This window comes from Molossus molossus, unplaced genomic scaffold, assembly GCF_014108415.1.
Source record: "Molossus molossus isolate mMolMol1 unplaced genomic scaffold, mMolMol1.p scaffold_m16_p_4, whole genome shotgun sequence".
Lineage (NCBI taxonomy): Eukaryota > Metazoa > Chordata > Mammalia > Chiroptera > Molossidae > Molossus > Molossus molossus.
Window position 1 is genome coordinate 68,191,357 of NW_023425377.1, and position 14,386 is coordinate 68,205,742.

The window sequence follows — 14,386 nt, forward strand, 5'->3', positions numbered from 1 at the left end:
GTGTCTGTCTGGTCAACATTGGAGCACCTGTGCTGAGACTAGGGTTGCTCAAGGAGTATTTGAAGGGTAAATGGTTGATGAGTGAGACACAAAGCATGCTATAAATCATCTGAATGGTATGAGGCACACAAAGTCACTGAAGACACTGGAACAGCAGTGCTTGAGACTCCAGAATAGAGCAGGTGCACAAACATATGTCCTTCTAGCTTGCTTGCCTGAGAAATGGTGGCCAGGCACTATTACCAGGTAAAGGGGAGCCAACCTGCCCTGAAGAAACCTTGAGCCACTGTGGTCAGCTGCTTCTCGGGCCCTTCCTTCCTCACCCTGTTAGTGGGTGACCATAGCCAGTGGAAGGCAAAATGTGTTGTTAAAACTTAACTTCCATGGCTAGAAGTCTTTTTAAAAAGGCTTTTTAAAAGAAAGGGTTTAGCCCGGCTGGTGTGGCTCAGTGGTTGTGCATTGATCTATGTACTAAGAGGTCGCAGGTTTGATTCCTGGTCAGGACACATGCTCTGTGGGCTCAATCCCTACTGGAGGTGCTGGGGAGCATGCAGGGGGCAGCCCATTGATGTTCTCTCTCATAGATATTTCTGTCTCTCTCTCTTCCTCTCCCTTCCTCTCTAAAAATCAATAAAGAAAAAATAAATAAAATAAAAGAAAGGGTTTATTGCCCTGGCCGGTTTGGCTCGGTGGTTAGAGTGTCAGCCTGAGGTCCAGAGAGACCCCGGGTTCAGTTCCTGCTAAGGGCACGTACCTTGGTTGCAGTTTGTCCCTGGTCCTGGTTGGTCGTGCGGGTGGCAGCCACTCGATGTGTCCCTTTCATGTCGATGTTTCTCTCTCTCTCTCCCTCCCACTCTATCTGAACAAAAAATAGAAAAATGTCCTCGGGTGTGGATTAAAAAAAAAGAAACGTTTTTTTTTTTTTTTTAAAAGAAAGCGTTTGCCCTGGCCGGTTTGGCTCAGCGGTTGGAGTGTTGGCCTGTGGACCAGAGAGTTCCGGGTTCAGTTCCCGCTAGGGGCATATACCAAAAAAAAAAAAAAGGGTTTATTGGGCCATTGCTAGCAAGAAAAAAGACAAGGTCCTAGGGCATGGAGTCTAAACCACTAGCAGCAATGACAGGTGCAAAAAGGCACCATGTCCACCGTCCTGAAGTGGGCAAGCATTTTTAGCACAAGTAGTGGAGAGAAAATGTAAGTTGTTTTGAAAGAATTTACGTTGGCTATAGATAAAGGAGGTGGGAGAAGGTGAGGCAAGCTAATTCTGGGATAGGTGCAGAGTCCTTAGGTAGTAGTGAGCAAGTCCTAAAAGTTCATGTGTAAGCAAGAAACAGAGGCTCCTGGGGTTTGAAGTCAGCTGGCTATTCTTTTAGAATAGATAATCATGGACACCTCGAAGTTCCAACATACACTCAGAGGTGTAAGCAGTCTTATTAGCTGTTCCCCAGCTGTTAACAGTGATACTGTTATATTTCTCTTACTCCAGCCCGCTGTAATTTAATTTAGAACACTGCCGACTTTTTACCAGTGCCTAAATAAATAAATGTGCCTCTTCAGGAATGGTCCTCTACCAAACATCATGTCGGTGCCTGCTCAGTGCCGGGCACAGTGTGAGGTATAGCGGTGGAACAACAGCAAATACAAATACATTCTCTCTTTTCAGAAGAGGAGCCTAGGGGCCAGAGGCTACTTAAGTGACTTGCCAAGGTCATACAGATAGAAAGTAGAGGCTGGGTACTGACTCCAGGCGTTGTAGGTGCTGCTGCAGCACAAACAGGTTGTGTGACAGCCCAGTTTAGCCAAAGCCCTAAGGGGGCAGACCCAGATTCGGACACATGCACACAGAGCTATCCTAAGAACAGGGCACCATATGGGGCAGAGCGAGAGTCCGACCCTCTGCTGGGTAGGCAATGGCCTCCTCATACGTTTGCCACACGTATGGAGAGGCGAACGAAATCCCTAGCAGAGGGCCCGACACTGGCAAGAACCTGGAGAAAGGAAGCGTGGCAAAGTCGAGCAGCCAGCCAGAGTCTGTGAAGCACCGCAGATACTCCCTTAGGGACCGCAGAACCTATCCGCTTCACCGGCCCCGCCCTTTCCCGGCCTGGGCGAGGCGCGCATGACTCCGCCTTCGAGTCCGCCCCTGTAGGCTGGGCTACGCGTGCGCAGCTGGTCCTCGGTCCCGCCCAGAGCCGGGCCCGGCTGCGCGCGCATCCCCTCGCATCGGCGCGCACGCGCGGCCCCGCCCCCGCCCCGCCCCCCGGCGCTCGGATCCTGAGTCCGTGGGAAGATGGCGGCGCCGCTTCTCCCGCTTTCTCAGCAGGTACGAGCCCGGCGGACTGGCAGGGACGCGGCGCCCGGGCGCGAGGAGGGCGCCATGGGGAGGCCGAAGCGCGGGGATGTCGGGCTGAGCGGAAGCGGCTCGCGCTGAGGATTCCTGGCGGAGGACGCGCGAGGGGGCGGGCTGTTGTGAAGGTGACAGGGCGGCACCGGGCCTCCCGCACTCGAGCAACCCTCGGCGGGGGGCGACCAGGCGGAGCCGCGGCGCGTATCTGCTCGTCCTGTGTCCGGGCCCCGCCACCCTACCAGGCTGCAGCTCCCAGGTCGGCGAGACACGGTGGCCTTGGAGTCTCTCCCGGGGATGTAGGCGAGGAGAGCGAGCATCTTTGTCGGTGCGGCGGCCCCAGGAGTCTTTGTCTCCTGCCAGCTCCTAGCGCCAGAGTGGACTGTGTCCTAGGCGGGGTGAAGGATAGAGCCCCACCGGAGACAGACCCGCCGGCAGCAGGATCCTGGACTCATCTCTCTCCCTTGGGAGCTGCTTCGGCCACCCGAGAGCTGTGAAAGATGGATCGCAGGTCTCTGGGCGCCTTTCTATTTTTTCAAGTATGCCTGATGCTCTTTCTGAGGGGCAGTAACCGTGGCGCGACACAGACGTGCAAAAAAGAGCTATGAGCTAGAAACCCTGCTTTCTGGGTGGGACGTTCATTCATTGATCTATATACGTCCGATGTTCGTTGGGCCAGGTGTTGGGTGCGCAGCACTCACTGGGACAGACAAGGTCGCTGCTCTCCTGGAGGTGACACTTTCGTGGGAACTAGAAATTACCTGTATCCTGCTAATAACACCTGCCTTTATATGCTGAAAACTTTGTTGTACTTGCTGTAATACCATATTATAAGCACTTTGTTAGAATTACCTAGCACAGTACTGGGATTAAGGGTGAGAACACAGGGTCACATCATCTTGTGTTCAAATCTTGGCTTCAGCACTTTTTCCTCTGAGTGTCCTTAGATGAAGCTCTTAGCCTCTTCATGCCTCAGTCACCTCATTTGGGAAATAGGAATAAAAGCAATATTGAGATAATGTGAAGATTAAGCATGTAAAGCCCTTAGAACAGTGCCTGGCACATCAGAAGCACTCAGTGACAGTATAATTATTATCATTTAATTGTCTGGCAGATTTGGACATGTGGGAATGGAGAACACAGCATTAAGAATGCCAAACCCTAGGAGAGCTGATAGGCAGGTTGACATGAGTGGTCAGCTGATTCAAGGAGAGAGATATGCATACCTGCTAGATCTTGCAAGAACTAGCCAATTTGTATCTGTCACTAAATTGAAAGCATTAAGGGATAGCAGTTACTAATTAACACGTTCTGTAACAGATGTGAAAGTGCTCTGTAAACTTAGTGCCCTACAGATGTTGGACATTATTAATATCCATTTGCTACAGTTTAGGGTGTCCAAGTTGAAACTTGTTCAGGCCCATTTAATGAGAAAAAGTGCTTCTGCTAATTTTTGGCAGCGGGGGGGGGGGGGATCTTTTAAAAAACTTCCTATCATGTTTTGCCACTAGCCTTAATGTGAACTTTGATGACAGTAGCTAATGTTTATTGAGTCCTTTCTAGTTTATTAAGGGCTTTCTCACAAATTGGCGCTTATCATAACAAAGAGGATTCTTATTTTACTGATGAAAGATTATTTTTAGAGGAAGGCAGTGACTTGCTGCTGTGAGAGGTAAGGTATGAAAACCTGAATCAGGTCAATCAGGTCATGTGGTTCACCTGCTTAGAACCTGTAGCATAAAATCCCAATTCCTCCACAGGAAGATGCTTGGGTGTCTGCCAGCCTCTCTTGCCTGCTCTCTCAGGCACCCGCACTGCAGTCATACTTTATACTTACTGCTTTTCTGTTCCTCTGATAGTCCACGATGTCTTTCTTCAGGGTGTCCCCACAGGTATCTCCTATTCCCTAAACGCTCTTCCCTGCTTCTCCCCTTGATCTTCCAGTGCCTGGCTCCTTTCTCTCCTTCAGGTGTCAGCTCTAATGTCAATCTTCTCAGAGGTCTTTGCTGGTCACCTGTCATAAGATCTCTTGATCCTGGGTGCTGGGCATGGGTTCAGGGGCATGGGATCAAGAAGCCTGTTCTGGTACCCAGTTTACTGGGGAGACAGATAGCAAACAGATCCACAGACACCTGTGGACTGTGACTAATGCTGAGGGATGGTGTGAGGAAGACACTGATGGAGGGAGATAGGTCTACTTATGATAGGTGCCATGAAGTAGGGACCAGCTACTTGCACTGCCCAGCACTATTCATAGGTGGCTTTCTTTTATGTGTGGCATTGGGGCAGAGGGTGGGAGCAAAATTGAACCAGGAGTTATGAGAGACCGACAGCCTAGATCCTCTGGCTTCTGACAAGTTCACGTCACTGATGCTGCTTTTTTCTGTTGCTTTCCCTATATGTTTGTTGAATGAAGGCATGGCCAAGTTTTCTTCCTTTGGTAATTATGTCAACATTTCTATATACCTGTTCTTTTTATTTTTTATGTGTTTTGATTGATTTCTTAGAGGAAGGGGAAAAGATAGAAACATTGATGTGAGAGAGAGACATCGATTGTCTGCCTCCTATACCCCCTCTACTGGGGCATGTGCCCTGACTGGGAATCCAACTGGGACCTCTCAGTCCATGGGATGACACTTAATCCACTGAGCCACACAGCCAGGCTGTGCACCTATTCTTAAGTGAAGCACCGCACCAGGTGTACCTGTCGATTCAGGCGTCCTTCCAGACTGGTCGAGGGGATGGCGTGGTTCACAGATAATTACAGGGGAAGATGGATATGATTCCAGGATAATTTCTGATTGGGGCAATGGGGAGCCCCCTGGAATAGGAGGTTGTGATCTGCTTGGATTGAGGTATAGTGCACACTTGGAACATGGGTGGCCAGTTGAAGATGAGTAAGGTGGTTAGCAAATGATTTTGTAGAGGAGCAAGGAGGGGTTTTTCCTCTGCCTTTAGCACTGACTGTGCTTTTCCCATCAGCAGTTTTTGTGGTCTGCTCCCTACTCTCTGATGTCGTTATGACATCTCCTTCCCTATACCTTGAATATAAATCTTGTCAGTTCTACGAGTCTATAGTTCTTCCTCTAGGATCGATTTTCCCCCTCCATCAGCATCTCATTGATTTAGTTTGTCTCTGCACAGCTTTCCTTCCCCTCACCTACACTGGAAACACACCTGTGTTGCCCCTCTCTCATAGGTTACTGGCAATTTTGCCATTCCTTTTTTTTGTTGTTAATCCTTACCTGAGGATATTTTTCCATTGATTTTTAGAGAGAGTGGAAGGTAGGGAGGGAGAGAGAGAGAGAGACAGAAACATCAATGTGAAAGAGATACAACCAGGGCTGAGGATCAAACTTGCAATCCAGGTACGTGCCCTTTACCAGGAATTGAACTCGAGAATCGAACCCAAACCCTTTGGTCCGTGGGCTGACACTCTAACTGCTGAGCCAAGTCTGCCAGGGTAAACTTTGCCTTTCTTAACCTCAGTGGCCATTGTTGGGGCTGGTCTTCCTGGAAGCACTTGTCACTATAGCCCACCCATCGGCCTTAACACTTTCTCGTCTGCCACCAAATGTCAGCCTTCTGTGCCTGCATCCTTTCTTTTTATGTGCTCTGTCTTTGTCATGATTTCTGGTGTGTTTGTGTACCACACTCTAAACCTGCCCTCCCCCTTCTCTTCTGGGGGAAATTCAATCTCCTTTTTTTCCTTTGGCCCCTGTCATCTTGCTGGACTCTGGAACCGGCCACCTCTTTACCACACCCACAAGTTCATGCACTGGGGCTGTTCCACTTCCTGCTGAGCCTCTCCTAGTTCATCCCCACATTTACTATGGGATTCATTTTCAAAAACGCATCCTCAACCACCTGCGTGCTCCAGAAACCTCTGTTGTCTCCCATTCTCCTCCCTCCAGTATGTCTAGCTTGATGGCTCCTGGCTTGGCATTCCTATGCCCCCTGTTCTGTTCCACCTGACCTTGTGGGCTTGCTCTGCACTCTTCCGTCATCTCCATACAAATCCCTTGCTCTTCCCAATGCTCCCTCCAACCCCCATGAGGTTGCTGGAACCTCATGCTGTGACCTGCTATATTATGCCTGCTTAGAGGCCTCTTGTTGGTGTCTTCCCTTAGCCCCACCTGAACAGTAGCTTTCTCTCCTGTCCCTCCTGTGGGTCCCTCGTGTGTCCCCTGTACCTAGAAAGCACATGGTAACTGGAGGAAAGCATTGGTCTCATTGGTGAGGAGAGTCTTCCCTTTGCTCAAGGAGTCCTACCCCCCCCCTTTGTCATGTACTTCCTTTCCCATTTTGCAAATGGGGAACAGACCCACAGAGATTGCAATAAGTTGCTAAAGTCCTGTAGCTGGTGAGTACAGAACCGGGGCTGACCCACATCCATTTGCCTGCAGAACCCTGCTCTTTCCACTCTTTCAGGCAGCATGCTGGGCACCTCACCCAGACAACACCTGGCCAATGTGTTTGGAATGAGTGCTGATAGCTTGGGACACTTGTTTGTCCTTCTGTTCCTTGTTTTCTTCTTTCTGAAATAATTGCTAGTCTCTCTATCTTACTAGAATGGTAATGGTGATGCAGTATAAATTGGGCAGTCGCAGACCAATGAGTTGCAGGTTTAATTTCAGTCAAGGGCACATCTCAGTTGCGGTTCGTCCCTGACCCTGGTTGGGGTTGTGGAAGAGGCAACCAGTTAATGTGTCTTTCTCACATCGATGTTTCTCTCTCTCACTCTATTTGAAGATAAATAGAAAAATATCCTTGGATGAGGATTTAAAAAAGAAATTGGTGGGCAGAGAGCCAGTTTTGAGAGTAAGATGTAGAATTCCTTGGCTGTCTCTCTGTTTGACCTGCATTGGCCTATTTTTTGTTGACTAAGTAGCTCCTGATCAAACTAGAACATGTATGTTTGCCTCCTCTGCCCTAATTTTGAGCTTTAAAAAAAATTAATTTTATTGTTTTGTTAATCTTCACCCAGGGGTCTTTTTCCATTGATTTTTTGATAGCGTGGGTGCGGGGGGGAGGAAACATCATTGTGAGAGAGACACATTGATTGGTTGCCTCCCGCACAGCCCTACACAGCCCTGACTCAGGCCAGGGATCTAACCTGCAATCCAGATATGTGCCCTTGACTGGGAATCGTCCACAGGCCAACACTCTAACCACTGAGCAAAACCAGTTGGGGCCCGAATTTTGAACTTTCCCATGCTGGTTCTTAACCCCAATCAGCTGATCTGGGAAGTGGAGTGACTGTCTTGGATCAGATGGTACCATGGAGCTAGGTGTCCACTCTCTGATGCCTCAGGCTGTGCCATGTTACTGTGCCGATAGATACACCTCCACCACCCAGGTGCGAGGCACCTCGTCAGCCTAACTCCTGGGGGTGCTCTCAGGTTCTCCCCACCTTGACCTGACCTGAGTAGCCAGTGTCCATGCAGAAAGCCACTACATATTCTTCCTTGAAGAAGACTAAGCCCCATTATCATTTAAGGTCTCTTTAGGGTGCCTGTATTTCAGTGTTAGATTCCCCATGTATTCTTTCAGTGCCCTTAGTTGTGCATTATTTTCTGAACCTCAGTTTCCCCATCTGTAAATTGGGAGTAACTCAGTTTTATATATCTGTCTCACAGCAGTGGAGTGTCAGGATCCTGCAGGGTGATGGGTGTGCCGTCAGTGTGTTTGTTTATGTATCATGCCCCTGTTTCAGCAAGTATTTACTGGGCATCTTCTCTTTCCTGGGTGTTTTCTGGGCAGTGGGATGTAGCAGTGAACCTGAAGACAACCCTGCCCCATGGAACTGAGATTCTAAGGAGGCAGGCATAGACATAAGGAAATGAACAGGTACCTATTGAGTCTATTCCATGCAAGGGGATTGTGCTGTGAAAACTGTGAAGCAAGACCCCATACATGATGTCTGGAAAGTCCTCACCATGGAGTTGCCAAGGACTGAGCAGAAAAGGTGTTTTGGATTACTCAATATAATCTCCCAGTCACTCTGGTTGGTTTTATCTTCATTTTATAAAGGGTAAACTGAGGCCAGTAGGTGTTATGGCACTTGTGAAAGGTTGCATCCAGCAAGCTCTGCTCATGTGGCTCTTCTGACTCTGCATTGCATTGTAGTTTCCTGTTTTTAAAATGTTTGATGGTTTTGTTTTGTTTTTGTTTTTTTCTTTATTGATTTTTAGAGAGAGAGGAATGGAGAGAGAGAGAGAGAGAGAGAGAGAGAGATAGAAACATTGATGAGAGAGAACATGGACTGGTCGCCTCCAGCATGCCCCCTACTGGGGATTTGGCCTGCAACCCGGGCATGTGCCCGACTGGGAATCGAACTGGCGACCTCTTGGTGCATGGGTCGATGCTCAACCACTGAACCATACCGCCTGGGCTGGTATGTGTGTGTTTTTTAAAGCTGTTAAGTGTTACAACAGTGTTGAGGTCTCATTTTTTATTTATTATTTTTTAAATTGATTTCAGAGAGAGGAAAGGAGAGAGTGTGAGAGAGAAACATTGATCGGTTGCCTCCTGCACGCAAAATGACTAGGAATCAAATCCACCACCTTTTGGTTTATGGGATGACACTCCAACCAACTGAGCCACAGTGGCCAGGGCTCATTTGTTTTTAAACACTGGTTGTACTACTTGATCACTAGATACTTTGGAGTTTGGTGGAGATCACTTCTTTAAAATTTTATTTTATTGTTTTAATTTTATCTCATTGGAAGGTGGAGGGGGGAAATGGAAAGGTCTCATCATCTTTCCGAGGGATCAGCAGGTTTCCCTGCCTGAGCAGCTACTCAGTGCTTCAAGGCTAATGCACAATGAGTGGGCCACACCTGACCTACAAGCAGGGTCAGGCCATGGGTGGTCCGAACTGGGGGAGGGGTGGATAACTTGCTTCTATTTGGGTGTATTGGGGATGGCTGCATGCGGGAAAAGGGGCATTTGGACTGGGCTGTGGGGACACTGGGAAGGGAGGTAGGAATGACCTCTCAGACAAAGGCAAAGCAGAATGAGCAGAAGCCAAGAAGCCAGAATTCCAGCAAGGCTGGGGCTGGGACTCCGGGGTCCATATACCTCTTTTAATTAGGGTGACTTAAGATGAAGGATTCGGTAAATGAGACACAGAAGTCTGTGACTGGCCTACAAATTGGCCTGAGACAAAAGGATTGATAGGGTGCCTGCTTGCCCAGAGAATGGTTGATGACAGACGTAAGGGAGGGAGACCTGCCAAAGGCTGCTCCTGTGCAGGGTGTTTTGCCTGCCGTGGTAGTGCCATCTCTTAGTGCCACAAGCCATTGGAGAGAAGTAGAGGCCCAGATGACCACAAACAGCTGTCTCCTGAGTCTTGTAGTCTTGATAGCAGAATTGATTTCTTGATTACATTTTGGACTGGCTGATAAAAAGTCACTTCTTTTGTACACACTGGTTGAAAGCAGGGAGAGGTGGTGCCAGGAAACCTGGCCAACACTATCTATGGACTGGATTAGGCCTGTTTCCCATCCAGCATGTGGCACACCTGTATCCCGCAGTTCCCAGATCTGCCCTTACTGTTCACTCTGTCTGTGGCCCCTTGGCCTTTCTTTCATTGCTTCTCTTTGAGATGTTCTTTCCCCTTTCATCTCTGGGTTAATCCCTACTTCTCTTCATCTCTTAGATGGCACATCAGTTTCTCAGGTGAAGTCTTCCCTGACTGACTGGCCTCTCTGTTACTGCCGGTGGGGATGCCCTGTACTTTTACAAATACCAGTTTGTAATTTTCTTTTGGGATCCTTTGACTGATGGTCTCTCTTCCTCATCACCTAGATTAGTTCCACACAGGCAGGGGCTTTGCCTTTTTAAATTTGTCCTTGTACCCAGGTGCTTAGTGCTCATCTTTTGAATGAATGGCTGAATAGAAGGACAAGTCTGCGTTATGGGAGGCAGTGAGGAGCTATGGCAGATTCTTGAGTGCAGTGACATGTTTAGATTGACCACTTATGCAGGGAATGCCCAGAGTTTGGTGTGATATGGGCATTAAGTGTTAAAAAGCACCCTGGGCTGAGATTGTTTCCAGAAGAGCAGAGAGGACTGGCAATGGAAGGAATACGTAGGAGGGCTGTTTGGCCAAGGACCCTCTAGGTGGGAGAAAGAAACTGGTGTGTTGTGTGTGTCTTATCCAGCAGGATAAGACAAGCCTGTCAGGTGGATGATGCCAGGTGAGTGGCTGTTAGTTGAGACAAGACCCACCACCTTGCAACAGGCCTTCTAGCATGTGGCACACCTGTATCCCGCAGTTCCCACATCTTTCAGGCTGGGGGGAGACCATCATATTCTGTTTGCTAAGCACCTAACGCCTAATGGAGATGAACACAACTGAGCCCCTCCCTTCAGATGGGCTCCTCTCAGCTAGGCACAGACACAGTGTGGCATACTCCCTTGGCCCACAAAGGTGAGATGAATTCTCCACTGGGCTGGAGATAAAGGAAAAAAGGGAAGGGGTCCTGCATCTGCCTTTCTGTTTCCTCCTCTGTTCAAGAGGACTGGAAGAGACAGACATGTGTAGCCTTTCAGACCTCCTCACCATCTGTACAGCTTCCTCTGCCCAGTCAGAGTTTCCTTCCCTGACGTTGGTAACCCAAGGTGCCCCAGTTGGGAGAGATTTGGGGCACAAGTCTTAAATGGAAGTAAGGAAGTGGTTGGATACCCAATTTGTGCCTTTTTTTTTAATCCTCACCCGAGGACATTTTTTCCATATTTTGTTCAGATAAGAATGGGAAGGAGAGAGAGAGAGGAACACCAATGTGAAAGGGACACATTGAGTGGCTGCCACCCGCACGACCCAACCAGGGCCAGGGACAAACTGCAACCAAGATACGTGCCCCCAGCGGGAACCAAACCCGGGTCTCTCTGGACTGCAGGCCAATGCTCTAACCACTGAGCAAAACCGGCCAGGGCCAATTTGTGCCTTTTTATCATTGACCTCCCTGGGTATCACTGTCATTGTCCCTGTGCTCATTTCTGAACACAGAAACTAAGAAAGTGAGAGGTGAAATGACTGGTTTCAGGCCTCCTGGGTAAGTGGGGTGCCTGGATAATTCTGTGATGCCACACTGGGCTCCTGGGGAGGGCAGGGGCAACTAGCTCTGTCCCAAGGTCCTAAAGCAGGCAGGTGACAGCACAGGGGAAGGGGGGGGGCAGTCTGTCTTTCTTTGATTGAAGTTGATCTGTGGGGATGTTTTATTTCCTGAATGAAGAAACAGGCACAGGGCAGGGTTCTGCTTGCTCAGACCCACTCCCCTATTGACTACCCAGTGTCCTGGTACCAAGCCCCCACTCTTTCCCCAAGCTCCCTCTGCTGCTTCTGTTCTGCTCAGGGAGGATGAGAAAAGAGGTTCTCTTTCTACCAGTGATTTACTAGTGACAGTAATAATCGTACCTGTTGATTATTATGTGGATCGATAGAAAATTGGCTTTTCTTAATCTGCACAGGATGTGCTTTTCAATTTTACATTTTTAGTGGGAAAAGAAAGCACTTTTTCTGTAATGGGAAAGTATTAAACAGGACAAAAACTATTGACGATGAGGTCTTCATACTGAGAATATTTAAGCAGGACTGTGTGGTATAGGGGTGGGCTAGCCATCTTCATCATCCTACCCTGGAAAGGGTGCTGTTTGTAGTGGGGTTCCAGAACCCCATAGACCCAGGTGTGTGTCATTGCAAATAGTTCTCCCTTTGGTGTTTCCTGGATAGAGATGAGAACTGCCTCTGTGCTGTGGTATGCCTCTACATCCATTTGGACACTTTTTCCGTGGAGAAGATGATGCTAAAGTGGCTCAGCCGACACCTATGGTTGCTGAGTGGGTCACGTGAGCCTGCTCATTACTGTGGTACAAGTCAGTGCTGTTATTTTGCTTGCTCACACATCAGGTTATAGAATCAGCATTTCCTTTCAAGCCAGTCTCTTAGTGTTGGCATTTGACTTTGTGGATTTAATATTTTTGGTTGACTTTTAGCCACTAGAAAATATTTTTTAGCCCTGGCAAGTTTGGCTGAGCGGTTAGAACACTGGCCTGCAGTCCAGAGACCCGGGTTCGGTTCCTGCTAAGGGCTTGTACCTTGGTTGCAGTTTGTCCCTGGCCCTGGTTGGATCAGGGCCGTGCTCGATGTGTCCCTTTCACATTGGTGTTTCTCTCTCTCTCTCTCTTCCTTTCTCTCCCTCCCACTCTATCTGAACAAAAAATGGAAAAATGTCCTCGGGAAAAAAATACATATATTTTTTAATCCACAACCACATAAGTGAGTTTTTATACGTATGTACTTAACTTATTGTGTGTGAAATTCTACGTTTTAAACAATTGGCAATTGAGAACTGGTAACAAACAGATTGTTCTGTCCAGGATGTTGGGCACAGCTCTCAGCCAACTAGTTGAAAGAGAAAATGATTACAACATGCACTATAGTGTATCCAAGGTTTTTATTGATTTTTAGAGAGAGAGGAAAGGAGAAGGAGAGAGAGACAGAAACATCTATTGGCTGCCTCCTGCACACTGCCTAATAGGGATTGAGCCCACCACCTGGGCATGTGCTCCGCCTGGGAATCAAATCCGTGACCTCTTGGTGCATGGGATGATTCTTAATTCACTAAGCTACACGGATTGGGCTTGGTGAAATATTTCCTTGTTTGGCAAAAATCATTTGATGTGGCAGGTGTAAGGACTATAATTTGACACCTGCAGCACAATCCCGGTTAATAGCCTTGCCAGACTTCCCTCCCCAACCCTTGATTCTTTGTAAATAAAGCCTGTTCCTCTGTTTCCATAGTTACAGTAATAACAATCACTATAGTATTAGGTTGTAGTGTGCTTTGCCTCATAGTCTAATTTGATGCTTATAGCAGTCCTCAGGGTGGCACTATATTACAGTAATCCCCCCTCATCCCAGAGGGATAATGGTCCAAGACCCCCAGTGGATTCCTGAAACTGTGCATAGTATCAAATCCTACTTTTTCTTTTTGATACATACACACTTCTTCTCTTAAAGGAAGTACTTTATGGCTTCTCTTTGGCATATCCAAATTGCAAGCATCACTACTCTTGCACTTTGGAGCCATTTTTAAGTAAAGTAAGGGTTACTTCAACACAAGCACTGCAGTACTGCAACAGTCAGTCTGATAACTGAGACTGCTAAGTGACTAATGGGAGGGTAGTTTGTATAGTGTGGAGATGCTGGACAAAGGACAAAGGGATGATTCATGTCTTGGGTGGGACAGAGCGGGGACAGCGCAAGACTTCATCATGCTACTCAAAATGGTGCAAAATTTTAAATGTATGAATTGCTTATTTCTGGAATTTTCCATATATACTATTTTCTTTTTTATCTTTACCTGAGGACACGTTTGCATTTATCTTCAGATAGAGTGGGAGGGAGAGAGGGAGGAAGAGAGAGAGAGAGAAACATCAATGTGAAAGAGGCACATCGACTGGTTGCCACCCACACGACCCCAACCGGGGCCGGGGACAAACTGGCCCTTAGTGGGAACCGAACCCAGGACTCTCTGGTCTGCAGGCTGACGCTCTAACCGCTGAGCCAAACCGGCCAGGGCCCATGTATACTATTTTTGACCACGGCTGACTATGGTTAACTGAAACCATGGCAGGTGAAACTGCAAATAAGGGGGACTACTGTATTCCCATTTTACAAATGGGGAAACCAAGGTCCAGTGAGGCTTTGTGGCTTGTCTTCACTCTGCTGCTGAGTGGTAGAGCTATGTCTGCCCAGGTACTGACCACTCTGCACCCCTCTCTCCCTCCCTCATGAGGCTTCATGTAAATCTTACACATTCCATGAATAAACATTTACCAAAGGCCTGCTTATGGGCCCTGCACAAGGTGAAATAAATGTGAAACCTTCACCCCTCAGGAATTGAAAATGTAGGGAGAGGCAATCATTACAATTCCTTTTGTAAATTCCAGGCTATGGGAATGTGGGGGAGAGAGACTTGTTTCATTGGGGGTCGGGGTGGGGTGAGGGGATTTGGGAGGCTTCTGAGAGCAGGG

The 14,386-nt window shown here is 48.1% G+C and overlaps 1 protein-coding gene across 7 annotated transcripts in view; it reads left to right on the forward strand.

Annotated features, from left to right (window-relative positions):
* The first annotated feature begins 2,250 nt into the window (after positions 1–2,250).
* EPS15L1 (epidermal growth factor receptor pathway substrate 15 like 1) overlaps positions 2,251–14,386 on the forward strand; it is a 127,167-nt gene continuing 115,031 nt past the window's right edge. For all 7 annotated transcript variants that reach the window (XR_004962009.1, XM_036281680.1, XM_036281675.1 and 4 more), the window contains exon 1: positions 2,251–2,320. Coding sequence is in view for 6 of the 7 variants with exons in the window: in XM_036281680.1 (XP_036137573.1) it covers positions 2,288–2,320 (33 nt within the window). In the remaining variant the exon portion in view is untranslated. The remainder of the gene's footprint in view (positions 2,321–14,386) is intronic.